We start from the raw sequence: 26,525 nt of genomic DNA on the forward strand, positions 1-26,525 counted from the left end.
GTTAATCAGATCACTTCTTCATCTTCTTTCTGCCTCAGTTTTCCCATATGTCAGTTGAGGTCTACCTAATAAGGCATTTAAACAAATAAAAGTTCTGGTTATAATAGTAATAATACAGTCTGGTTTAAAAAAAAAAGATAAGCAGTTCCCTGATAATCAGTTGAGGATGATAACAATAATAACAATAATCTCTTAGAAGTAGCACGTGTGTTTGCTTAGCTGTGGGAATCAAACCTCATAGTTTAGTTTAGTTAGGAGCTTGGTTCTGATTGCTGGTAGCAAAGTGTTTCCTATACTATAGGAAGGATGAATATGCATTTTTCTGCGACAACAAATAGCTGTTCCCATCTCAGTTTTTATTGACCTTCTCAATGCACTCACGGGGATTGTTGAGCTCCTCCTCTGGGATGAACTGGGAGGAAAGGGCTTGAGGGCCTGACGACCCCTTTCTGCTCAGCCCCTTTGCCTGCCTGTTTCCACCAGCTTGGCGAGCAGCTGGCACAGCTGGTTCCTGCTAGTGGGGTGGATGTCGTGGAACTGGAAGATGAGGGCACATGCGTACGGTTCAGCCCACTCATGACATCAGCAGGTAATTGCTGTCGATGAATTCTGCTTGTATAGGGGCTTTTGTCCTGGTGAAAAAATGAGAGTTAATGATTGGGGCAGCTAGGTGGCGCAGTGGATAAAGCACCAGCCCTGGATTCAGGAGGACCTGAGTTCAAATCTGGCCTCAGACACTTGACACTTAACTAGCTGTGTGACCCTGGGCAAGTCACTTAAGGCTCACTGCCCCCCCCCCCCCAAAAAAAGTTCATGGTTAATGTGTAGGATTCTTCCCCCACCCCCTTTTCCTCTGCTTATCAGCCTTCCTTCCTGAGCAAGGTCTTTTCTTTCTAACACAGTGAATACTCTGCTCTGAGTAGGTCCTTAATCAGTATTTGGTGGATTGAACTGTTAGTTTTCTTGAACTTGGTTTGAATGGATCTGCCTTCCTGATTTATATCCTGTACAACATTCACGTGGATTTAGATGTTTATATGACTTAAATGTTTCATTTTCTGACAAATTCTGAAGCAATAAAAAGCATTGTCATTTTGCTTTTTTCTCTTAAGAAGATTTGAACACTTTGGGGGGGGGTGCGATAATTTGCACATAGACCCTTGAGGATAAGAAAACACAATCATCCATTTGCCCCAAAAAAGAATAAGGGCAAATCATGAACCATACTTGATCTCACTGGGTTTTTTTCCTTGTCTCTATTGGTTATCTTATGTAAGCCCCAGAAAGACAATGTATACAAGTAACTAACACAAAACAGAATATAATCGCCAAGGTATAAAGGAAACACTGGAAAGGGCAATGGAGGAAGAAATCATTTCCAGCTTGTTAGAGGAAGAGAGAAATTAGAGAGGGCTTAAGGTAGGAAGTGGCACTTGAACCAGCCTTTGAAAGGATAGGGCTTTAACCATGGCATTTAGGAGTACATTCCAAGTGCAGGAGACAGTGTGAACAAAGGGCACACATCTGAAAATTGTAGGGCGAGTTCATCTCACCCAGACAGCAGTTCCTATGAAGATAACTTAGTGTTATGAGTCAACTTTGTGACATGGCAAGCCCCCCTCACCCCCCCCCAAAAAAGAGTTAATGTTATTAATACAAGCTACATTAAGAGCATAGTGCCCCAACAAGTCTGCCCTAGTCAGACCACATTTGTACTACTGTGTGCAGTTCTGACTAACATTTTGGGAAAGCTGGAGCATGTCAAGAGGGTGACCAAGATGGTGAGGTGGGAGAGGATGGAAAACAAGCCATACAAAGGGTTGGCTGAAAGGATTAGGCATTTGTAATTTAGAGGACAGAAAACTTAAGGAGATACACGATAGCTGTTCTTCAAGAATTTGAAGGGTCAATAGTGTAGAAGAGGTGCAAAGCATGTGGCCCGCAACACTCCACAGTGCGGTTGGAAGCAGATTGAAATGTAATGGGGAAAAAATTAACAATATAAATACAATGAAACCTGGATAACATAAGTCAGGATGTGGTCCAAAGAGATCCTTATGTATAGGTCGGTGGCCCCCATTTCTGTTTGCGTTCGATACCCCTCTTGTAGAAGAATGATGAGACTTGTTCTACTTTGCCCCAGAAGCTGAGCGATACATGGATATTACAGGTGGGCAGATTTAGGTCCATTGTAAAAGAAAGCTTCCAACAAATTAGAACTATTCAAAAGTGGAATGAACTGCATGGGAGGTAGTGGGTTCTCTTTGTTGGAAGTCTTTGAGAAGAAGCCGGGCAAGTACTTGTTGGGGATTTTGTAGAAAGTTCCCTTGGTTAGGTTGCTCTAGACAGCTCGTGTCTGAGGCCTTTTCTAGCCCTCAGGTGGGAAGCCCAGTAGAGTTATAACTCAAGAGTTCACGTTGTTGAGCAATGTAAGATAAGTATATAAAGGTAAATGAGAGGCAGGCTGGGAGCTGGTTACTTAAGGAGCTTGGAGGTTAGTGAAGTGATGAGAGTGATGTGTAAGATGGATTAGAGAAAGGCATTGGGAACAGGGAGACTGCTTGGGTTACTGTGGTAGAGGAAACAGGTCTGAACTAGGGGAGTGAGTTCAATAAAAAAGGAAAGCAGAATTGTGGAGGCTAAGGGAGCAGGACTTTTGGTGACTGACTAGTTATGGGAAAAGCAAAAGGCCAGCTTGGATCCCTGGGGGAATGATAGGACTGCTCACAGAAACAGGGATCATAGATTCAGGGCCAGAGGAGACCTCAGGGGACATTTAATCCAGTCCAAGATGAGGTAATTGAGACCCAGGGAGCTTATGTGTCTAGTCCAAGGGCACAGAGGGGAGATGGAATCTAGATCCTCCGGTTCCAAAGCCATTGCTCCCTTCACTTATCTTCCTGGAATTGAGGAAAAGCTGTAAGTTTAGAGGGAAATATGACAAGTTCATTTTGATCATCTTTTTCCTGGGATATATCTAAACTGGGTATTATCATAAGGTCTAACTTGGGTTTGGGGTAGAGTGGGGTGATTTTCTAATGCTGCTTACTTTCTAAAATAGTTTTAGACTGTTTCTTTTTTGGCTTCAGCAAACATGCATTTTTTAGATTCCTGGCTCTAGCTATTTGAATGTGCAAGGAACTTCTGTGGGGGCATTTCTGATGGTGAAAGGGAAATGTTGTTCCTCAGTGATTTGATCTGTTTCTATTGCTGTGATATTTCTGATGATAAACTGATGGGTCTTTTCAGTTCTAGGAACTCAAGCAGATGATGTTGATCAGCTGGTGGCATGCTTAAAAACCCAGATTCCAGTTCTGACCTGTACAATACAACTTCGAGAAGAGTTCAAGGAAGAAGTGGCAAGAACAGCAGGCCTCTCACACATTGAGGACTTGGGGTGGCCTGGGTTAGGTGTAGTCAGGTACAGCCTCAGCTCTCTCTCAGCTGATGTTTGGTTTGTAACCCGTAAACCCAAGTTGAAAGATAACCTAATGATGAATTTGTCTGGTGCTTCTGTCACCTTTGGCTTTATTTGTTAGACACTCTAATCTACTATTTAACTAATTGGCAGGCATTTATTAAGAACCTACTCTATACTAGACATTGTGCTAGTTGTTGGGGATAGAAATACAAAGAATGAAACAATACTCTCAAAGAGCTTACATTCTGACTTTTTGTACTGGACTATACTTAAACTTTTGGTATCAGGAGAGCCAAAATTTCCTTAGATTGCATAGTTCTTGTGCTTCCTTTTCTATGGTCCCCAAAGAATCAGTGGAATGATTTTTCCTTCCCTGTTGCCTGGCTTCATTTCTGTTAAGTAGCTCATTTTATAATACTTTGATGTATGAAGGTATCATGTAGGTTGCAGTATTGTTATTTGATATGATTTTGTAGGTATGAACACATAATTGAAGAGAAGATTAATGAGAAATCAGAAGCAGAAGTAGAGAAAATCAATACTGAAATCCTGAAAAAATTAAATGAACTGGAATCTGACCTTTCATTTTCACTGGGTAACTCCTACTTTTTAAGTTGACAATTCTGACCATTAAAGCCATGAGCTGATGTGGACAATGCCAGGAGACATTTTGGTTTGCTTCTAGGTGAAAGTGTAGCTCTCTTCACACAGCCTTTATCTCCCTTCCCTGTATATAGCTTGTTGTGGGCTTTCCTTCTCCCAGTTGAGAACCACTTCTGAATGTCCCAGATAATACTAATCATATGTACAAAATGGATTCCCAAACCTTGCCCGCTATGTTAGCCTTTTGTTTGTGGACTAGCAGAGTTAGGTACCAGATGTGGATCCGGGGGGATACAGAAAAAAGCAGAGCTAAAATTGGCTAATGATGTGGAACTAAGAAATTGATTTTCTTTATTCCTCTGCAGGCCCTGAGTTTGGAAGACAGAAGAACTGTATTTATATTGGTATGGCACCTGAGGACCTGGATATTTCTGAGTTAGTTGAGACCATCGCAGCCACGGGCCGAGAAATAGAGGAAAACTCAAGGGTTCGTAAGAAAAACAGACCCGACCCCTCCCTCTGCTGAGACATTGGCTATGGTAGCCTTTTGACACCCCTGCAGGATTAAAGTTTTTGATCTGGGGTTGGGGCAACGGGAGGAAAGGGAAGAAGAGAATTGTGCCGTTAGGCCAGCTGGCTAAAGCCATAAGGGAAGAAGCTACCTCCCTAAACTATACTTGGAAATATGTATCTGATTTTTCAGCAACCAAGTATACTTTGCTTAAAGGTTAGTGGAGAAACACATTAGATGATGTGAGGCACATTCTCCAAACCAAACAATCGAGCCATAGAAATATTTAAGAGGAGAAAAAAAGGACCCATAACAGGATAGCCAATATTTTTCAACTAATTTAGAAAAAGCAATGGAAACCATTCATCATATGACTGATAATGCTTTGCAGACAACACCAAAAACCAAAAAAATCCTAAACTCTAAGAGTACCAGGTTTAGTTCATTCTTTGTATGTTAATTTCTTAAGGTTACTTCTAGTCTTTTGGATGCATTTATAGGAATGTAGTGGAGGTAAGGGGTGGGCATTATTTTCCTTGACTTGGCATTTTAAGTTTAAGTGCTAGTGTAAAATTGTAGTCTGATCTCCTCTGTCCATTATCTAGTAAATATGTCAAATAGCAGGAGCTTAGGTCATTATAACACTTTTTTTCTTGTCTAGTTAAAGCAAAATTAGTTTTTCACACACACCAGTTTTTGAAAAATGCCCTCAGGCCCCTATTAATAGCTGTATCCAAACAAAGCCTTTTTTTGGTTTTAATTAGCTACTGGAAAACATGACTGAAGTTGTTCGGAAAGGAATCCTGGAAGCACAGGTTCAGCTACAGAAAGCAAATGAGGAACGCCTTTTGGAAGAGGTGAGTTCACAGACTGAATTTCCCATCTCAGCCTGAAAGATGCTAAACTGACTTTGAGGTCTTGGTTGTATCTCACAGGGAGTGCTACGGCAGATCCCCGTTGTTGGATCAGTACTGAATTGGTTTTCTCCAGTTCAAGCTTCACAAAAGGGAAGAACTTTTAATTTAACAGCAGGTAGGATTAAATAACTTATGCCAAAAGCTGTTAGGTTGAGAGATTTAGCAAAATGCTCTCGACACCCAAAGTTCATTATGCATAGAGCAGCACTTTATGTTTACCATTCTCTATCATTGTACAATATGAAAGATCCCCCCCTTATAAGATGACTATACTGTTCTATGAATGTTTAAACAGCTGGAAAAGAATTTCCTCTGAAGAACATAGTAGGCTTATATTTCCTTAAATGAAAAAGGTTAGTTGCTTGCTCTTTTCCTTACAAGTATATATTAGGAAAAGATTGTTGTAATAATTCCTGAATTACTTGATTTCTACCTAACCTGGGAAACTTGCAGAAATGCCACTAATTTGAATTTAGGTATGTTAACAAGTTTTCAACTTGCAGGTTCTTTGGAATCCACAGAACTCACATATGCTTCCAAGGTACAAGGTACAGGGACTACTCCACCTCCAACCCCCTTAGCCAGCCGCACCAAACAAAGACTCCCAGGTATGTCTTCTCCTTATTTGAACTGAACAAAGGAAAGCCTATTCCATTACTTTGGAGAGGTACTTTTGTCATGTTTCACAGAGAGCTTTTCTTCACCCCTAAAAATCTTTTTGTTACTTGGGGTTAATTCCATTCCTGCTTCTATTAACTAAAATTTCTTCCTCACATTTATTTAGTGCACGTTGTTGCTTCACTTCAGTAATGGCTACTTGAGTAGCAAAAGTTGGCAACTCTTTAAAGTACTTTTCTCATGCATCCCTTTTAAAGAGTAAAATCTTTTAAAACACTGAATAATGCTAGTGATTGGTATCCTCTACTTTTTACCAGTTTAATTAGCTCTTTAGTTTTTGTACTGTGTTAGTATTAATACCCTTGTGCTTAATTCTTCCTCATAGCCTGACTCCATTACCTTTTGCAGGGATTTCAGCTTAACTACACTCACTACTAAAGAAAGCAGTTTTTAACTTTGTTTTCTTTTTAAAAGTAAAGACTTTATTTTAATGTCTAATATCTTTTAATGGTATGTTTATTTAAATTTACTCCAGGTCAAAAACTTTTTAAAAGATCTTTAAGAGGCTCAGATGCCTTTAGTGAGACAAGCTCAGTGAGTCATATCGAAGATTTAGAAAAGGTGGAACAACAGGCCTCAGCTCACTCTGGTGGGGAAGAACAGGGGGCTCTAAACCTCAACAACACTGAGCAGCAGATTGGGGATGCTATCCCCCAGGCAACAACCCAAACTGAGGCAATTCCAAGGGATGGATCTCAGCACCTGGACAATGACTGCACTCAAGTAGAAGAACAAGAAAGTTTAAGATAAAATTCTGACTTCATGGATTAAGACTGTATTCCCTATGTTCCAGGGATGGTAAGGATACATATAAAATGTGAATGGTGCCACATTAGGACAGTAAGAACTACTGCAATTCGTAATTAACTGGGATTCTTGCACAAAAGTGTGACCAAAAACCGGGCTTTCTCAGTGGTGGTCAACTCATTTTGTGGCTGTTGCTTTAACCCTACACATCTTTAGCAGTGCTGAGAAGTTGAAAGAGAATTTTTTTAAGTTGCTTTAAATTACTTGCTATTTATTTACAAGCAACAGTTACAACTTTAGGTGTGTCACTTGAAATAATTGCCCTGATCCTTCTAACACAAGCTTAAGCGATTGGGTTGCACATGGTTGCTTCTTGATAAACACTTCTCTTTTGCAACTACTCCAGGCTGCTGCTCAATGAACTTCCGTCCTTCAGGCAAAGATAGCACATCGCTTGCTAGAAACTCACATGGCCTTTTTGGCTGCCTCTGGTTAGTTGGTGGTTTTGTTTTATGGAATTGTAGCATTTTCACATCAAATTGGTCTTGTGACATACGTCTTTTGTTTGAAGGAGTGGGTTTAAATGCTCTTGTAAATATGAATGCCTGAGCCCCACCTGTCATGCCCCACTGCTGTGTGTCCCGGAGACTTAAGCAGGGACTGTGTCCACTCTACCAAGGTGTTCTGACAGGACTGTCAAGCACGTTAGAATGGGCAGCACTTCAGTCTGAGACTTTTTTCTCTGCCATAAATCCATTTTCTCCCCTATGCACTATTTGTAAACAGATTATTAAATGTATAGAGCAACCATAACTGAAGTCTCTTTCCCATGTATATTTTTACAGGTGGAAGTTATAAATTAACAAACTGAAACACAGATTGTGCTAGTTTTTGTTTTCCTCTGATTAACTTAAAAGTCTGGTAGCTATGTATGAAACCAAATCTTATGCGCTGTAGCACACAACCTACAATTTTAATTTAAGTATAACTTCATCCTTTACCAGAAATTGACTCAGAGGCTTTTTTCAGTTACATTTCCCTGTTGGACTCAAAAAAAAATTTTTTTTTAAATTTAAAACAACAACAAAAAAAAGGTACAGAACCATGATCTTCCCCAGATGAGAGCTGGTCTGCCCTTGAATTTAAAATGGAAACAGTCTACAAAACACTACTCACCTTAACTTTTTAACACTTCTGAGTACTACATTTACATATTTGGTGGCCCTTTTGCCTTTTTGCCTACTAGAGTCAGGCAACAATAGACTATTCTTAAGGTATACCTTTATTCATGTTTCACATTAGGCTTGTTGATTTTAGTTTGGGGAGCCTTAGTTATACCATATTAAACCTATAATTACTTTCTGATTTAATGTGATTCCTGACATTTGGCACTCGTCTTAAAAGTACAATTTTTCACTTGAGCAGATGATTAAAAGGCAAATGGTCTTCCTTATCAGTTTATTTGGTGCAATGAAGTATATTAACTCATAAGAATTGGGGGATAAAATTATCTATAAATAAATTAATTTTTAATGTTTTTATATTTGGAATTGTTAAAATGGTTTGTTTTTGCTGAAATAGAACTTCACCCTTTAGATACTATTTGAATGTTGGATTCAATAAAGGTTCTTGAAATAATTGTTACATACGAATTCAGTTCATATACAATAAACCTTACTATTACATAAATTAGCATGACGACTGCTTCTATTCCAGCCTTTGTGTTTCCTTATTCTAGTTGACCAGGTCCCCTTCCTTCCATTATACCATGCCAGTCTAGAACCCTGGGTCCTCTCCCCCTGCCCCACCCCCCATCCCATTCACCTCCATTTTCACTCTGTAACTAACTGCTTAATGGTTCAGAAAGTTACACAAAATTATTGGAACTGAGTCTGCTACAAATTCATGTTCTCTAATGTCCTTTAGCACTTCTTTTATCGTGATTCCCATGGTGTCTGTCCTAGATCTTTTCCTCTGGTTCCCAATACCAACTATCTCTTACAGGCTCAGAGATTTAAAGCTAGAAAGGACTTTGGAAGTCAACAAATGACATCACTGCTCTTCCTGAGAAAACTCATGCTATGGGATGGTAAATAAGGCTTCTCATTTCCTTAATTCCACACTTCAACCTTCATTAGCTTTTTTCAAAATAGGCAGACACTTTAATGAGGCTTTTAAAAAAAATTTTATTTTGTGGGGCAATGAGGGTTAAGTGACTTGCCCAGGGTCACACAGCTAGTAAGTCAAGTATCTGAGGTTAGATTTGAACTCAGGTCCTCCTGAATCCAGGGCCAGTGCTTTATCTACTGTACCACCCAGTTGCCCCCGAGGCATTTTTATTATGAACTGTAGGAGACTCAGGCAGTGCTCCTAGCACTGAACAGGCCTGTGATATCTCAACCATTTATCCCATCTTTATTTTGACCCATGTCTTATTTTCAGAATACAGAAAGCATTTTTCTCTGGTGTGATTCCTACTACTGGACTGACTCTAGTGGAAACACCTTCTCTTGGAGCTCCAGTTTCCTTTTCTTGACTGACCATTACTGTGTCACCCACAACAGCTTCAGGAAGCCTGCTCAGGTAGAGATGGTATATACATTCTTGGCACTGGCACTATCAACACAGTTGGTGATGGCTCCTATGTGGGTGCCCAAGGAGATGTGGAGCTTTGCTCTGGAAAATTCATCGCATACTTAAGTCATCTTGGATCCCAGAAGGCACAAAAGATTCATTCCTCAGCTTTTAACACTGTTTACTATTTTCTTCACCCTTACCTTCTGGGACACTCTCGGTTTTCTTCCAGTCTGTCTGACTTCTTTACTGGTTCTGTGCATCTAACTCCTACCCACTAAGATTCCGTGCTCGTCTTTCTTTTTCTTTTTGCAATTTCCATGGTAATCTCATCAGCTCCCATAAGTTGAATTATCTTTATGCAGGTAACTCCTAATTAATTTTTATATCCACCAGCTCAACTCTTCCTCCAGAACCTCTCACATCTCCCTCTATTACTTAGAAAATTTTCTCTCATTTAAATAGCACCATGCTACACAGTAGTATTTTTTAAAGTGTTCCACCAATTTCAATATCTTTATCTTGTCCACTATGGAATAAAAAATTCTGACCAGCACTTGCTACTCTAGAACCAGAAAGAAACAGGAGACAAATATAAGCCTAGAAAAATGGTTACTTAAAAAAACTGGACATTTGCTGTTTTTTTTCATAAAGCAATAATATGAACAAATACCTCTGCCAAAATAAGGTTTTATTTTGAAAAGCATTTAAAAGACACTGAGTAATGAGACATCAGATTTCACGTCGGCAGGTTTCATAATTCATGTTCTCTCCACTCAGAGCCAGTTGCCTTTGCCAGGATTACGCTTATAAGGCTTTTTTGTTTAATTGTTAATGCCTACATTTAGCTTCCTGGTGAAGAAATCTTTTCCCATAATCCGCCTTCATTTTTTTTGTAGAGTAGAGCCCTATTTCCAGGAAACAATGAGTTACCTGGAAATGGGTATTTTTTTAAAAACATCAAGGTAGATCTGATGTGCGAGACAAAGTGGGGTGGCTCGGCAAGAGGCGAAGTGGAAAGATTCTGAAAAATAAGATATTGTGAGATGAAAGATAAGCCTTGATGTATTTCCTTATTTTGACAGTAATAGAAATTAAAATATGCAAGTTTCCTCTAAATACTAATAAGCCAAGTTTTTATGATACAGATAGGGAAACTGAAATAAGGGTCAATAGATAAGACACAGCAGGACCACTAACAACCTGTACACAATCTTATACAATTAATCTTTTTCTTTCTTTCTTTCTTTTTTTTTTGAGCAAAGAGGGTTGTGACTTGCCCAGGGTCACACAGCTAGTAAGTGTCAAGTGTCTGAGGCCGGATTTGAACTCAGGTACTTCTGAATCCAGGGCCGGTGCTTTATCCACTGCGCCACCTAGCCGCCCCCAATTATAATTCTTAAGGAAAAGATATTTAGGAAAGAATTCCCGGGTGGAAAGGGACTTGGAGATCACCTAGTCTAATCCCCTCATTTTACAGATGAGGAAACAAGTGCAAAAAAGTGAAGAGAATTGATCAAGACCATACAGAAGAAAAAACAGGGTTCTCTCTACTGTTTCATAACTCACCTCTAATAGCTGTTTATCATCTTGTTGAAGCCAAAAATCCACATGAGGAAAGGGCATCCAGAAATAAGGTCCAATATGAAGTTGTTCTGTCTTTGCATCATAAATATTAATCATCTAATAAAAATGTCAAGAGAAAAGCATACAATTTCATCTTTTAAGGAACAACACACTACTCGCATGCAGAATTCCAGAATTCTAATATTTGAATGGGGCCTTAAGAAGCCATCTAAGTACAATTTATACCAGAAATGGAATTCTTACTTGAATATAACCTAAAATAGTCAAGTAGCATTTAATTGAAAACCTAATTGTAATGGTGGGAAATGGGGTACAGGTTGGTGGGAGTTGGGGTTCTTGGGAATTCCTCTTTAAAGAATTACACCCTCTTGCACACAAAAGTAGTTAGAATAAGGTGATAGTTTATTTAGGAGCAAGGGAAGGGAAGGGTGGGGGGAGGGAAACCATGAAAGAAATCCTTGGACTTTTCGTGGGGAGATAGGCACAAAGCACATGGCTCAGAGGTACCAAATCTCGAACAGGAGACTGGAAGGTACTTTTATAGAGGACTGATGGGGATGGACCTTTAGTGAGGGAGGACCATCCCCCACTGGTGGTAGCTGGGGGAATTGGGTGAGGAGTGGAGGACCATCCCCTACTGGTAGTGACTAGAGGAACTGGGTGAGGGGTGGCTATAGACCTCTCTTCAGCACACAAAGGCCGCAGCCACACCCAAACTTATCTCCCCAGGGTAAGGGAGACCAAAATGAAGGGTAGGAATCCCAAACTAGCTCAGTCTGATTTGGTTCAGTTTATCTCTCTAGGCGTTATCTGTCCTCTGGTTTAGTTTCTCAAGGAGAAGATTCCTCGGTGTGCCCCAGAGAAATTCTGGGGTGCTCTGCACCCCATGACATAATGAAAAGAAAAGTACTTACTACTCAGCCTAGTTCTAGCTTCGCATAGCTTTAATTATTATGAAATTCTTCCTGACATCAATCCCAAATTTGTTTTCTTTATAATTTCTACCCCACTACTCCTAGAATTGGATATAAGATTTCAGTTAGAAAGTAAACTCCTTGAGAGCAGTGAATGGCTTGCATTTTTGTCTTAGGGTGCAAGACAAAGAACAGACACAAAAAATGCTTGTTGAATTGAATTGGGGGTTGGGAGAGGTAAAGAGAAGAGAGGGCTCTAAAGACAGAAAGTTACAACATTTATAATTATGTCTAGAGCAATGCTTTGCTTAATTATATTAACATTTGGTCAGAAAAGGTCAAAAAAGTTTTATCAAATCTGGGAATGGATCTGGGAAAGGAAGTTGAAAGGTTGACTTTTAATTGATTTATACTACATTTGATTCTTCATCAGCAATATTACTATTATTCCCCCAAAAGAGCTTGAGTTTTCAATGGGGGTTGGGGAGAGAGGAGGAAATGAGAGGAACATAGGGATAGGATTTGCCCCTCCCCCCAGAAAAGAAGAGAAAAAGAGTCATTGAAGCAGTTTCAAAATGTGCAGAAGAGAACAGAAGGAATCAGACAAGCACGACAACTTTGAAAGTTACATGCTGAATTTATTATATACATAAAAAGAAAAGCAAGCTGAACACAATTAGTTTTGTGTACCATCCTTTTTTTTCTGTTCTACTTTGGATGTGGAAATGTTCTTTTTATTTGGTGTTGAGTTCAGGATAAAAAAATTAAGCCCCCCCCCCCAAAAAAAAAGCAGCTCCTGAAGTATATATAAACTTTTTAGGACTTACTAGTGAAGTAAAGTTTTCAACCTCATGGATAACCCTTTAAGATACAATGGTAGGCTAAAGATGTTTGCTGGTCACTGACCACAGAATCAAGCAAAACTAATTGGCCTTACAGAAGATCACTACTGCTGTCATTTGCATCCAGTAAATCCTACTTCTTAGTTGACTGTTTCCACAGACACAGTCCAGAAGGATAAGTACTAATGCTATTTAAATATATAACCCTGCCTCACCACACCCCTTCCTCCTAGCAATTATTATGTATTTTAAGGTACTTAATAGCTGCAGACCAATTTTTCCCCCCCTCTGGGAGATGCTGAATCCCTAGATATAAAAGGAAAAAAAGCTTCTGTTGCCCTCTGGCTCAAAAGAAGGCTCCTCTCAAGGATTTAGGAAGTAAGGAAGTCTTGCTTAGAGAGAAAAGTAAAAACTTATGTGAGGAGCCCTCTGAGCTTTGCACATTATATAAACTGCAACATGTTTACACCAGCCTGTTGATCCTTTCTTACGTGAAAGTGTTCAGTTTGCTGCACCTCAATATCTATTTTCTTCAATGTCCTAATACCAATTCACAACTTCACAAGGCTACTAAACATGTGTCAGCATTTTCTCATTTCCAAAGTTTCAATTGTCTTGAAATACCTGTGGTTTGATCAATCTTGAAGTCTCGAGGCTCCAATGTAATGCATGAAACTAAGATGCATTTAAAAAATTTAAACCCTTAACATAAAAAGAAAAGAAAAATCGCTGTTTTTTCACTCACTGGTCCTCCAGTTAAAGAGCGAGCAGAACGCAACTCTTCCTCTGGGCCTCTCTCTGGAAATGAAGCCCTGAAAATCTCTGCAGTTTTAATGTTGATAGCTGTGATAGCAAAAAGATATTTTGGAATTAAAAGGCAATTGAATAAAAGAGGGACATTTTCATGTTTTGAGATCTACATCCACAGAGAACAGACAGTATGGAAAATAAAGCAATGAATTTACAATCTACCTCATGGTGAAGAATATAAGCACAGCAAAATAATCATAAGTGTCTGCAATTTTCCAATGAAATCTAGGGAGATGGTTATCCAATTCAACAACAATTATTAAGCAATATGCTATGAATAAGGCACTGTTCTGGGAATCAAATGGATTTGTGATCTCATTGGGCGCTTCCTCTGACAATGCAGATCACAAATCTTCCACACCTGTCCATCCTGTGCTACCTTTGCCCATGTCCTCCCATAACATTCACCTGCCAGTGACCCTCCTCCATTTCTCCTGCATGAGAAGAGTGACTGCCTGTCTTCTCCCACTCCCCATGTTGCCAGCGTCTCATTCTCCCCAATGACATTCTTCCTTTCTGTTCTTCCAAGTTCCTCACTGGTTAGATTACAGCCCACTCATATCCACCATATACCTCTCACTGCCTTGTAAGACTAACTTGGAATTCCTGGGAGATTGTTGTATTATCTGTCTCACGTGATACAACAAAGCTGGTAGAATGTGAGAATTTTAAAAATGAGCTCCCCACCATGGGAAGCTTGGGGTCATTAAGAGAAGCCAGCCTCCTCTCCTCTTTCTGTTCAGCTCTTTGCTGTCTGTCCCAGATATGCAGACGGACAGACAGTCACTATGGAGCATCCACCCTAATGCAGGCCGAAACCTGGGCGGTCCATCTCTGTCCTTGCTTCAGCTCTCCTGGAGAACATACACACAGACAAGTATGATACAAGACAGGTTGTCGTGAGACAACGATGTTTGAGCCAAGTGCTCTAGGAAAATGTGAAGAGAGAGAATGCAGAGGAGGGAGGTTAGAGAGAACTGAGGAGAACTCTCAAGACGGGGGACCTGAGTTCAGCCTTGAAGGAAGATAAAGTTTTCTTATCTGAAAGGCAAAGATGAAGGAGAGCATTGCGGGCAATAGGGAATGGCCTGCACAAATGAACAGAGGCAGGGTATAACAAACACATGGTGGTACTGAAGAGGTAAGAGGGGGAAAGGAAGAGAAGAAGCATTTATAGAGGGCACCAAGCATTTACAAATACGATCTCATTTGATCCTGGGAACAACCTTTCCAGATAGGCAAACAGAGGCTAAGTGACTTGTCTAGGGTCACACAGCTAATAAGTGTCTGAGGAAAGAGCACTAGCTCCTGAGGCAGAGGCCCTGGGTTGAAATCTTGAGTCTGATACTTTTCACTGATGTGACCTTGGAGAAATCACTAACCATGAGCTCAACTCGCTCATCTATAAATGAAGATATTGGCACAAAGCAATCAAAACTGAATGTTCCAAAATAACAAAGAACACACTTGGCTCCCAAGAAGAGACGGATGAAGGCAGAACTTTCTTTCTTTCCTCACTTCCCTGCCCCCCTCTACTGATACCTACTCCTTTGTAGAGGTTAGGGTCCCTGGGTGTGGAACACTGCATATCACATCAGACTGTCAGATTTTTTTTCTTGATGTCTTGATAAGTTTTACTTGCTTTTTTTTTTTCTTCCTCTTTCTCTTTAAAAAGTCTTTGTTATAAGGCATTGCTCTCAGGAGAAAGGTGGAAAGGGGATGGGGTAGGATTTAAGCAATTTTTAAACAAAACAAATCAATACAAAAATTTCAAAAGATGTTGGTTAAGGTGGAGGTCTAGCTGCAATCTAGATTTAAGATCTATGGTCTCTGGTAGAACAGAGGGAACAGTAGTTTAATATGTTGGAGGGGTGGGGAGGATTGTGAGACAGAGCTGGAAAAGTAAGCAGCAGCCATTCTGTGAAGGGCCTTTCAAGGCCAGGAGGAGAGGTATATGTTATATCCCAGAGACCACAAGGAACCACTGTTTTTTGAGCCAGAAAGTGATATGGTCAAACCTGCCCATTGGGAAGATTGTTTTGGTGGCTGTGTAATGAACTGCTTGGAGAAAGAACAGAGTGGAGGAAGGAAGAAATGTCAGGCATCTATTACAAGTCTAGTCCAGATGAAAGAACCTGGACTAATGTGATGGTGGTGTGACTTCAGAGAAGGGACAGATGCTAGACATGGGGAGATAAAATCAACAATACTTGACAACTACCTGGACATGGGAGATGAGGGAAAAGTAAAAGATGCCTCCAAAATAAAGAGCTTTTGTCCTAATTAGCAATGTTCTCCCAGCAATGTTAGTTGTCTGAGAATCATGAAACACCAAGAATTTTTTTAAAAAAACCAAAATTATAAGTAACTCAAAAGGCAAATGAATAACATGGCAGGTCTGAGTAAGGTATAACATGTTACCGATGATAATTTGAATATAAGCTGGTATTTTAAAAACAACATCAACATGTATGACTAGAAAACAAGGTGAAGGGCTCATCTAGCAAGAATACGCGAGTTGAACAGTGTGAATGCTACACTGGTACCCTCAAGATTTTAAAAATACCAAGAGGGAAAAAAAATACCAAGAGGAAGACCTCTGTCTTGTTAGGGACATAATTTTTGGAAAATTTATGGAAGAACCTGGACAAGAATCACACAGGAGAACGGGGATGTGCATCAGTAAAAGGCATGCCCATCCTATGAAACTGCCTGACTTGAAGTTTAAAATATTTTGCATAAATTTACAGAATTAGATTGAAATTTACTCAAAATTATGTTCTATTCCTTCAAATAAATGTTAATAAAACTTTCACTGGCCATTCACTGAGTATTTTTCTTTCCAAGTCTGGTGGTGACTAACAATGGTGACCCATTGTAAACTATATAGGATATTTGCCCTTGTGACCCATGCAGATGGCTGAATTAAGGTGTTTGGGTCAGTCATTCTGTCACCGTGGATTAAAGCAAAGCCAACTAGTGCCCCAGAAAGCTGCAATCTGATCACAGAGAACCATGGGTTAAACATAAAATAATACAGCAGGCAGCAGAGACCTAGTTCAGTGGTACCTATTTGCTGCCCCATATTTCACCCTTAGACTCTCATACTTAACCCTGTCTCTGTCTTGAGAAGACAATAACAACATCCTGTATTCATACAGAGTTTATAAAGTACTTTTGTATCTCATTTCTTAATTGCTACCAAAACTTACCAATCCCACAAACTACTGGAAAGTGATTTTCATTTTCTTCTCGATCATTTAATTCTATTTGGAAAAAAAAAAGCAACAAAATTACAGCAACTTTGAAAAATATGTGAGGGGAAGATAAAGAAAAATGTTAGTTTGGACAATAGAAGAGAACAAGAAAGGCGTCCCATCTTTCAAAAGTGAAAACTGGAAGAACATAAATAGAATTTATGCTAAGACTCTAGGATGTTGGCTCATCTATCAGGTGATATCTAGCACTATTCCAGGTACTTGGATACAAAGACAAAAATAATGAAGTTTCTACTTGGAGGATACATGTACACAGGTGAGAAAAGAAAAATTCCATACAGAGTAATTTCAAGAGAGAAAGAGTGCTAATCACTACGGCATTAGGAAAGGCAGCATACAGAAGGTGGCGTCTGAACTGTGCTCTGAAGAAAAGCTAGGGCTTCTACGAGTCGGAGGAGAGAAAAGTGCATTCCAGACAGGAGGGAGCACTCATTCAAAAGTGCAGAGATGGAATGTCAGGTGCAAGGAATAGCTAGCAGGCCAGTTATGTTAGAATGGAGTGTATTAAACAGGAAATTAGATTTTAAAAGACTGAAAAGGGGGCCATACTGTAAATAGCTTTAAATGCCTGACTGAAAATGTTTTTTATTTTAGAGGCAATAGGCAACAAATCTGCAGATTTGTCAACAGTGGGGTGTGTGTGATTTAGCTAATCACATCTGTGTTGTAGGAAAACCAATATGGCTGCTGTCCAAAGCAGCTGCCCAGTATACAACAGCAGGCAGAGCTAGTCACCCCACTGTGGAGATAACCCAAATTCCAGCCCTTTCCAATTATCAGTGCTAATTCTGACATGGGAGATAGAACAAAACACTGGGTCTTCATCAACCCCATCATCCTTAGCACTTACTGAGTTGTCTACCAAATGCTAGGCACTGCTATTTTGTAGCAAGGACTATCTGTGTACTTACCTGTCACACAGAAAGTCATTAAGTGAATGTCATCTTCCTGTCTGTCAAATTCATCTAAAATTTAAATGGTGAAAGAAATTAAAATGACTCAGATTGGCAGTGCATGCATTGAGCACAAGGGCAGTATGGCTGAATTAATTACTTCTACTCCTTTTATGAATTATCCCACTATCCTGAGACCATTAACTAAGCAGATTGTCGTCACCAGGGAGGAAGCATCCCATTCCTAACAACAAAATCATAGGGATTATTCAGTGCATGAAACCCCATGGGAATTGAAGCTATAGACAGAACTCAGTGCTAGATGGAGACTAATTCTTTTTCTTTCTATGGAAGAAGGAAGGAAGGAGAAAGTGAGAGAAGGAAGGAAGGAAAGAAGAAAGGGAGGGAGGGAGGAAGGAAGGAAAGAAGGAAAGAGGGAGGGAGGAAGGATTTACTAAGCAACTACTATGTGCCAGGCACTGTACTAAGTGCTTGACAAATATTTTCTCAGTTGATCCTCACAACAATTTTGGGAAACCAGTGCTATTCTTATTCCCATTTTAGAGTTGAGGAAACGGGCAGACAGAGGTTAAGTGACTTGCCCAGGGTCACATATCTACTAAGTGTCTGAGGCTGGATCTGAATTTGGGTCTCCCTTATCCAGGCCCAGCATGCTAGTCACTGTGCCATGGGCTGAAGATAAATTATTATTTTTCCACTGTAATTATATATCAATCAAGTCACACTTTAGATGGGCATTTCATTTTGAGGTCAAAAAGGTGATTGTTTCAATCTTTTCAAAGAATACAATGTTTTTGATAATACGGTTTCAAAATAGGTAGTCAAACTTTAAGGTACACTACAACTTTATTTATTTGTTTGTTTGTTTGTTTGTTTATTTATTTATTTTCCTACACTACAACTTTAACATGACAACTTGGCAGTATCAACCCAGGGGCCATTTCTTGGTGAGATATTTGTATATCCCTTCCCAGACAAAATTCAGGGCTCTGGGATAGAAAGTAAGAAAAATCATGTTTCCCCTCCTCCACCCCTACCCTCCTGCCCAAGGGGAAAAAAAAAGAAAGAAAGAAAAGGAAGGTGCACTTACTAAGAAGTTGATTTGTAAGTTTTTGGGATAATTGCCTATCATCATTGAAACCTCCAACTAGGTGTACTTCTAACCTAACAAAAATGGAATGATAATAAAGAACAATTAAAATACATCCACTAGTTAGCAGTTTTGCAATGCCATCCAAAACCCATTCTTAACTCTGTTCTCTTAACATCTTACTATTAAACTGGATTAACATTTTGAATTTCAATAAAAACAATGATCATCTTACAGGATTACAGTACTACAAAATTAAAAATTATGTAATACCATATCTCCCATCTAAAGCAGCATAATATCCAGACAAGTTTTTTAAACACTTTGGTATAAGATCATTTGAGATTCAACATCTTAGGCACACTCTTTTTTTTTTTTTTAAGCGAGGCAATTGGGGTTAAGTGACTTGCCCAGGGTCACACAGCTAGCAAGTGTTAAGTGTCTGAGGCTGGATTTGAACTCAGGTCCTCCCGACTCCAAGGCCAGTGCTCTATCCACTGTGCCACCTAGCTGCCCCTAGGCACACTCTTTTATGAGTTCTATCAAGGAACTAGCACACAGCTAGTAAGTGTTTGAGGTCAAATTTGAACTCAGGTCCTCCTGATTCCAGGGCCAGTGCTCTATTCACTTCAACAAATAGCTGCCCCAGTCATTTACTGTTAAATAATTACAAAGGCTATCATAATTGTGGCTCGTTCCTTTCCAATCAATACACATAGTGCCTACTATGAGTCAGGCACTGTGTTGAGTGATTATAAAGACACACAAAAAAATGAAATAATCCCCGTGTTTGAATCAATTTTTAAAACTATTTCAGTTAACCATACAGTATGTCTTCAGTGAAGACTATCATAATGGATAATTTATGGCAATGAATTAATGAATAGCAGAATAAAAAATGAATATCTCACAACGAAATCAAATCTGCCTGTCAATTAGGACTGGCAAAATGTAATGTGAATGTGATCTGGATAAACAATTCCATTGGCTACATCAGGCTATACTAGAATACCAATAATCAAAAAAAAGAAGTATCCTTTCTGGGACTCTTCTGTAAAAACTGAACCATAGGTAGGTTTTTTGTTTTTGTTTTGGTGGGGCAATGAGGGTTAAGTGACTTGCCCAGGGTCACACAGCTAGTAAGTGTCAAGTGTCTGAGGCTGGATTTGAACTCAGGTCCTCCTGAATCCAAGGTTGGTGGTTTATCCACTGCGCCAACTAGCTACCCCTGTCCCTGCTGTTTTCAAACTACCTATGGGGGCAGCTAGGTGGTGCAGTGGATAAAGCACCAACCTTGGATTCAGGAGGACCTGAGTTCAAATCCAGCCTCAGACACTTGACACTTACTAGCTGTGTGACCCTGGGCAAGTCACTTAACCCTCATTGCCCCACCAAAATAAACAAAAAGAAAACCAAAACCAAAACCAAACAAACAAAAAAAACAGCAGTGACAAAGCCAACAATCCTATCTATGGGTCATATAAATATATCTCTACTGGGAAGCAAAATGGTAACCGGCTTCAAATCCCAGCTCTTCCACATGTTACTTATGAGTGTGACTTTAGGAAAATCACTTAACTTTCCTAGGCCTCAGACTCCTTTTTTGTAAAATGAGGGAGCTGGATGGGCTGACCTCTAGGACTCCTTTCAAGGTTAGTCTAGGATCCTATGGCCCTCTGATGTATCGACTTTTTCCTGTGTAGCTACATGCTCTTTACCAAGGAGATAATTCTCTCTAATGTCTCCAAAGATCCCATTCTGCAGAGAGTAACTTCCCTTTAAGATGTACACAGATTCTTCTAAGGGAGCTCACCTTCCATTCTGGGTATGGTTAGATAAGGACTTTAAGGATTTCATGATCAGGGGGACTTCAGTTTTGGTGTCTGATCCATCACAATGTGTCATGCAGGTAGCCCCATTACCTGAAAGAACAAGGAAGAACTAATTCATGTGACTTTTGAGAACTGAACTAACGCAAGTACATGAGGTAAAAAAAGCAAGAATTAACAAGCCTAGTTCCTTCTGCTCATTTCATACTTCATTTTTCATGATGTTGCTAAAAGACACACAAAAAACTTCAAAAAAAAAAAAAGGCCATGCTATCAGGTAAACCCACTCTGACAATGGTAAGAAGCTGGTTCTTAAAACAAAATGCTGACTAGAACAAAGGAAATTATAACTAAGGTCAAGTTCTGAGCAAGAAATGAAGAAAGTCAACTTAGAAATGATCCCCCCCCCCAAAAAAAAGCCTAGAACTTAAGTAACCATTTCCTTTATCTTTCATACCTGTATGTCTCAGGACCACTATGTGACAAGTGGTTGCATCATCAGAACCCAGAATGGAGATGGAGCCTGTTTAGACAAGAAAGAAAATAAAATATCCAGCAGCATTCTACTTCACTGTCTAATTCACTGCTTCCTAACGTACCATCCTTTGGGGAGGTCACTGCAAGCTCTCTTTGCTGTACATAGAGAAGGCCCTTGGGTCCCACAAGCTGAACAGACTGACCTCTGAGAAGTTTGGCTCTTTCCTGTTTAATTGAAAAATAACATTGATCAAAAAATTGATATGTAAATTGATATGTAAATTAGAGAGGGCTAAATGGTAAGACAGCTGGTGAGAGCCACAGTGTATTCTAAATGGGAATAAGCACAAATAGGTCTGTAGTAAATTGGTAAATGTTTGGAGAAATATCTGGAATAAAAAGGTAGTACAGCTACATGGTTATAAGAATAATTTTTTTAAATGAGCTCATTTAAATAAAGCTAAATATTTCTTAGTGAGAGAAATACATGGTTAAAAAAAACAGTGATATTGTTTTTCCTTATTAGAGTATGAAATCTTTTCATAAGACCTTATAATTTCAAAAGCTCTGTGAGAAGTTTTCTTAACTTATACCAAGAAGGGGAAGATATCTTATTCAAACTATGTATTTCCTTCACCACCCAAAATAGTGCTCTGAATACAGTAAGCACTTTGTAAATGGTCTCTGAATGGAATTATTACAAAGAAACCACATTGTATAAGGCAGGGGATTCGGTGGGAAGGAATTCTCATTCATAATTTGGTGTATTTGTGTATTTAAGAGGCTTTGTTGAAATTGGGGGACTGATACTAGCAAAATATGCCACATTATTCCAAACTTCATTATTCTCATGAAATTATGGGTTAAAAACAAATTAATTTTTGATAGGGGAGTCCCTATCAAAAGTGACAAATTTAAGCAAAATTATTTGAAGCAAAATTTGTCAAATTCTTCTTTTCCACTGACCACACTTTCCATAGCAAAAACAAGATTTCAAATAAGGACACAATAAAATGCCATGTAGAACATTTCTTTATTTGAGACTTAATGTATGGGCAGCTAGGTAGTGCAGTGGATAAAGCACTGCCCCTGGATTCAGGAGGACCTGAGTTCAAATCTGACCTCAGACACTTGACACTTACTAGCTGGGCAAGTCACTTAACCCTCACTGCCCCGCCCCACCCCCCCCAAACCACTTAATGTACTCTGCCTTGGCTGCGTTCTTTGATGGTTTTATATAAACACTCAATAAAATATAAGAAAATGTAATCAATATAAAGATCACTCTGGTTAACTCCATAGTGTTTTTATCTTTTAATTATAATCCAAGTAGTCATTAAAATTCTCCAAAGCCTCAATTTAGAAAATAAATTTACTCTAGAGTCTATTTCTCAATAAAACTGTATCAGCAAGAGCATAGCTTTTGGGGGTGGGGACAGGGCAATGAGAGTTAAGTGACTTGCCCAAGGTCACACAGCTAGTAAATGTTCTGTGTCTAAGGCTGGATTTGAACTCAGGTCCTCCCGAATCCAGGGCCGGTGCTTTATCCACTGCACCACCTGGCTGCTCCAAGAGCATAACTTTAAAAGTCACTGAGACACTACTGTTGCTGCCTGTTTTCCCAGGCTATCACTAGATTATATCTTTCCCCATTCATTCTGGTCACTAAAATTAACCCAAACAATCTTTTAACCTCCAAAGCAATTGTGCTCTTCTTAATACAAACTGAAGAACTTACTTTTTATGACTCTTCTACACTACTCCAGGGGTGAGGGTGGAGGGATGAGAAAGAGTGCAGGCAGGCATAGTTAAAGCTATGATATGTTCATTAACCAAAATTCACGAGTGAAATTTGTATTGCACTATCATCTCTGTCCCAAAGGGCAATCACCTTACAACTGCTCTTAACATCCTTTTTACTGATTCCCCAAAGAAATGATAAAAGAAAAAAAGTTAAAGCAACATAGCCAAAATAGAATATCAGACCTTCAAATAAACCAGTGGTGAAAAAAAGCAAATATTATCATCTATCCATCTTTGCAACAAACATGCAGATCTGTATCGGACAGAAATCAGAACATTTTACATCTGATACAAGTGGAATGCATATTCTCATTCTCTTAAACAATATCAATACAATTCTATGAACTCTAATTGATACCATACACATGTTTATACATACATATATGTATATACCTATATACACAAACTATATACACAAATAAGTGCGATCCTTTCCATCCCCAAACCAGTTTCTCTTCATTTCTCTAATCTCCAATTATTTCCTACCCTTTTTTACCAATCTTAAAACACTCATTCCTCTTCCTAGGTCTGTACTGAATCAGTCACCAAGTTGGGTCAATCTTCTTTTAGTCAACTATTCATTCGTGTCTCTTAAATCTGTTCTACAGATTTCAGTTTCGCTCCCCCCACCTACCCAAGGCCTTTATCATCTTATACCTAGATTACTGCAGTAGCTTTCTAACCAGTTTCTCCACCTCCACTTTCCATTCACTGAAATTCATTCTGCACTTTACTGCCATGTTTGTAGTCACATCTCTTCTGAGTTTAGATTTTTATCTTCTAGGCAATGGCTCCCCATTATCCTGGAATTCAAAGCCCTAATTGAAAGCCGGGCACTAAACTCCCTTTTTAGCCTTACTTCTTGGCCCTCACCACAATAAAGAAAATCCTCTTCTGAAAGAAAACTGCTTAGTTTCACTACCACGTAAACACACCTTGTACTTTCCTACCTCTTCCTTTTCCCTTAACTAGAATGTTCTCTTCACCTAACCATCCTTCAAAGCCCAGATCAAATCTCCCCTCCTTTATAAAGATGAGCTCACATTTGTATATAGCACTTAGGGCTTACAAAATGCTTACCTTACAAAAACCATGAGTTAGGCAGTGAAGTACTATTAACCTCATTTTCCAGATGTGGAAGGTTTCCTTGACCACTACAGCTGGAATATGTGGTTCCCTTTAAGAGATTCCTCAGGTGTTTAATCTGTCCCCCTCATCTGGCCTACTAGCACCCTCAATAATCAGATTCTAAACCAGATCTGCGCTGGAAGGTTGTGCCCAGTAGTAACCATTAAAGAACAGGAGGCAGTATGGGGGAGTGGTAAGGGCAGTTGGCAAGAAGGGGAACTGGTTTTGAATTCTACCTTTGTCACTTGGCTAAGTGACCACAGGCAAGTTACCAAATCAGTAAAATAAGAAGTATGACTCTGATGTTTTCTAAGGTCCCTCTTACCTTTAACATTCCAAGATCCCCAAAGACCTTGACACTCCAGAGACTTGCCAATGGAAAGCTAGACACACTATAATAATCTCTTATTCTACAGAGATGCCAATTACCTCGAATACTTGTACTACCATGCCCCTTAATTTAGGCATTCCCTGGTGGATTGGGAATTAATAGCTAATAATAATAGCTAACATTTATATAACACTAAATGTCAGACACTTTGCTAAATATTTTACAATCATTATCTCATTTGATCCTCAAAACAATCCACCATTTTACAGATGAGGAAACTGAGGCAAACAGCAGTTAAATGACTTCCCCCGAGTCAAACAGCTAGTAAATATCTGAGGGCAGATTTTGACTGGGGTCTTACTAACTCCTGACTGGCCACTTTGCCTACAACCGTTGAATTTTTTTTTTTAAATCAAAGCATTAGAGCTCAAGTAATAAATGATCAATGGAATCTGGAATCAGTAAGACCGAAGTCCTAATCCTACCTTAGACAATGATTTTTTTTTTTTGCAGGGCAATGAGGGTTAAGTGACTTGCTCAGGGTCACACAGCTAGTTAAGTATCAAGTGTCTGAGGCGGGATTTGAACTCAGGTCCTCCTGAATCCAGGACCAGTGCTTTATCTACTGTGCCACTTAGCTGCCCCCTACCTTAGACAGTGATAAACTGTATGACCTCAGGTAAGTCATTTGGCCTCTCTCAGCCTCAGTTCCCTCATCTGCAAAATAGGAGTAATAACTGCATCTAGCTCACAGAGCTGTTAGGGAGGATCCAATGAAATGATACCTGTAGGGTATTTTGCAAACCTCAAACCACTATATAAACGTATGCTACAACAATAAAATAATAACTCAATGCACGAGCAAGTCACTATCCTGTGATGCCTCTTCTAAAACGGACGAACAAAACAAAAATAACAACACTAATGATGGAGGCAACTGAGTGCGGCAGTTCATAAAGTACTGCACTTGGGATTCGGGAAGAGTTCAAATCCTGCTTCAGACCCTTACAAGTTGTATTAAACCGGGCAAGTTTAAGTAACCTCTGCCTGCCTCAGTTTTCTCATCTGGAAAATGAGGAGAATAATAGCACCTACCAACCAAAGTTGCTTTAAGAAGCAGGAGAGAGAGGGGGCAGCTAGGTGGCGCAGTGGATAGAGCACCAGTCCTGGAGTCAGGAATACCTGAGTTCAAATTCGGCCTCAGACACTTAACACTTACTAGCTGTGTGACCCTGGGCAAGTCACTTAACCCCACTTGCCTCACTAAAAAAAAAAAAAAATCAAGAGATAGTGTCCGTAAAGCGCTTTGAAAACCTCTAAAGGCTATATAAGCGTAATCATGACTACTGTCATCATGACTGATCCCAAGGATCCCCTCTCAAGTCCCTCGGCCCGCCGAGCAGCCCCAGTCCCCAAGTCCGCCCCAGATTTCTAATTTAGTGAATTGAACCAATCAGTCAAAGCGGGGCCGGGGCGGGGCGGGGCGGGGCCGGGCTCCGGACGCTTCCATCGCTACGGACGCAGGGGAGCCTCGATCTCGGACATTCGAGACTTCGGGCTGCCCCGGAAGCCGGAGAGGCGCCTCGCGACCCATGCCCGCAACTTCGTCCAGCCGGACCGAGGGCGGCGGCCCGAGCAGGGAGGCCGCCGGGGGTCCCTGGCCCATCGCGTCGCGCCACGTCGCATCTCGGCTCTCGGCCCCAGCCACCTGAGCCCCGGCCCCGCTCACCTCCAGGGGCGGGTGGGCCCGCACGATTTCCCTGACAGACTGCGGCAGCTGGACTCGCCGCCCCTCAATGAAGAGCGGCATCGCGGCTGCGGCCGCCGGGGAGGCGGAGGCGGTGGGAGGTGCCCACCCGCCGGCCCCGCCCTAGAATGGGGCGGGAAGGAGGGGGTGCCAGGATCTGGCTCTGGCTCCGCCTCCTCGCGCACTGCACCCGGACGGATGGCCGCTCCTAGCCCCGCGGGTCGCCGGGAAATGTAGTAATGGAGGTAGGAAAGAAAAGGAAGAGGATGAGGGGGCGTGGCCAAGAGCGTCCCATATGTCTCCTGATTCGCTAAGTCTGTCCCC

General features: G+C 40.3%; 2 protein-coding genes across 5 annotated transcripts in view; one reads left to right on the top strand and one right to left on the bottom strand.

Moving 5' to 3' along the window:
- PDXDC1 (pyridoxal dependent decarboxylase domain containing 1) overlaps positions 1–8,552 on the top strand; it is a 63,063-nt gene extending 54,511 nt beyond the window's left edge. The window contains exons 16-23 of the mRNA XM_043968619.1: positions 484–589; positions 3,250–3,421; positions 3,898–4,016; positions 4,390–4,511; positions 5,300–5,392; positions 5,471–5,567; positions 5,956–6,060; positions 6,606–8,552. Of these exons, the coding sequence (XP_043824554.1) occupies positions 484–589; positions 3,250–3,421; positions 3,898–4,016; positions 4,390–4,511; positions 5,300–5,392; positions 5,471–5,567; positions 5,956–6,060; positions 6,606–6,880 (1,089 nt within the window). The 3' untranslated portion in view covers positions 6,881–8,552. The remainder of the gene's footprint in view (positions 1–483; positions 590–3,249; positions 3,422–3,897; positions 4,017–4,389; positions 4,512–5,299; positions 5,393–5,470; positions 5,568–5,955; positions 6,061–6,605) is intronic.
- Positions 8,553–10,125: 1,573 nt separating this feature from the next.
- On the bottom strand, positions 10,126–26,313 carry NTAN1 (N-terminal asparagine amidase). 4 transcript variants are annotated; one of them, XM_043977356.1, is made up of 10 exons: positions 26,184–26,308; positions 21,315–21,417; positions 21,173–21,238; positions 20,700–20,808; positions 18,887–18,960; positions 17,794–17,847; positions 16,817–16,870; positions 13,540–13,637; positions 11,021–11,134; positions 10,126–10,475 (listed from the first exon to the last, which is right to left on the bottom strand). In XM_043977356.1, the coding sequence occupies exons 1-10, from the start codon at positions 26,262–26,264 to the stop codon at positions 10,296–10,298; spliced, it is 933 nt and encodes a 310-aa protein (XP_043833291.1). In that variant the 5' UTR covers positions 26,265–26,308; the 3' UTR covers positions 10,126–10,295. The 4 variants fall into 4 exon arrangements, with proteins under 4 accessions (XP_043833291.1, XP_043833309.1, XP_043833318.1 ...); XM_043977374.1 differs by lacking the exon at positions 26,184–26,308 and adding an exon at positions 25,550–25,661; XM_043977383.1 differs by lacking the exon at positions 21,315–21,417 and having other exon boundaries at positions 26,184–26,313.
- Positions 26,314–26,525: the final 212 nt, after the last annotated feature.

The sequence above is a fragment of the Dromiciops gliroides genome, chromosome 1 (assembly GCF_019393635.1).
Source record: "Dromiciops gliroides isolate mDroGli1 chromosome 1, mDroGli1.pri, whole genome shotgun sequence".
In the NCBI taxonomy this organism is placed as follows: domain Eukaryota; kingdom Metazoa; phylum Chordata; class Mammalia; order Microbiotheria; family Microbiotheriidae; genus Dromiciops; species Dromiciops gliroides.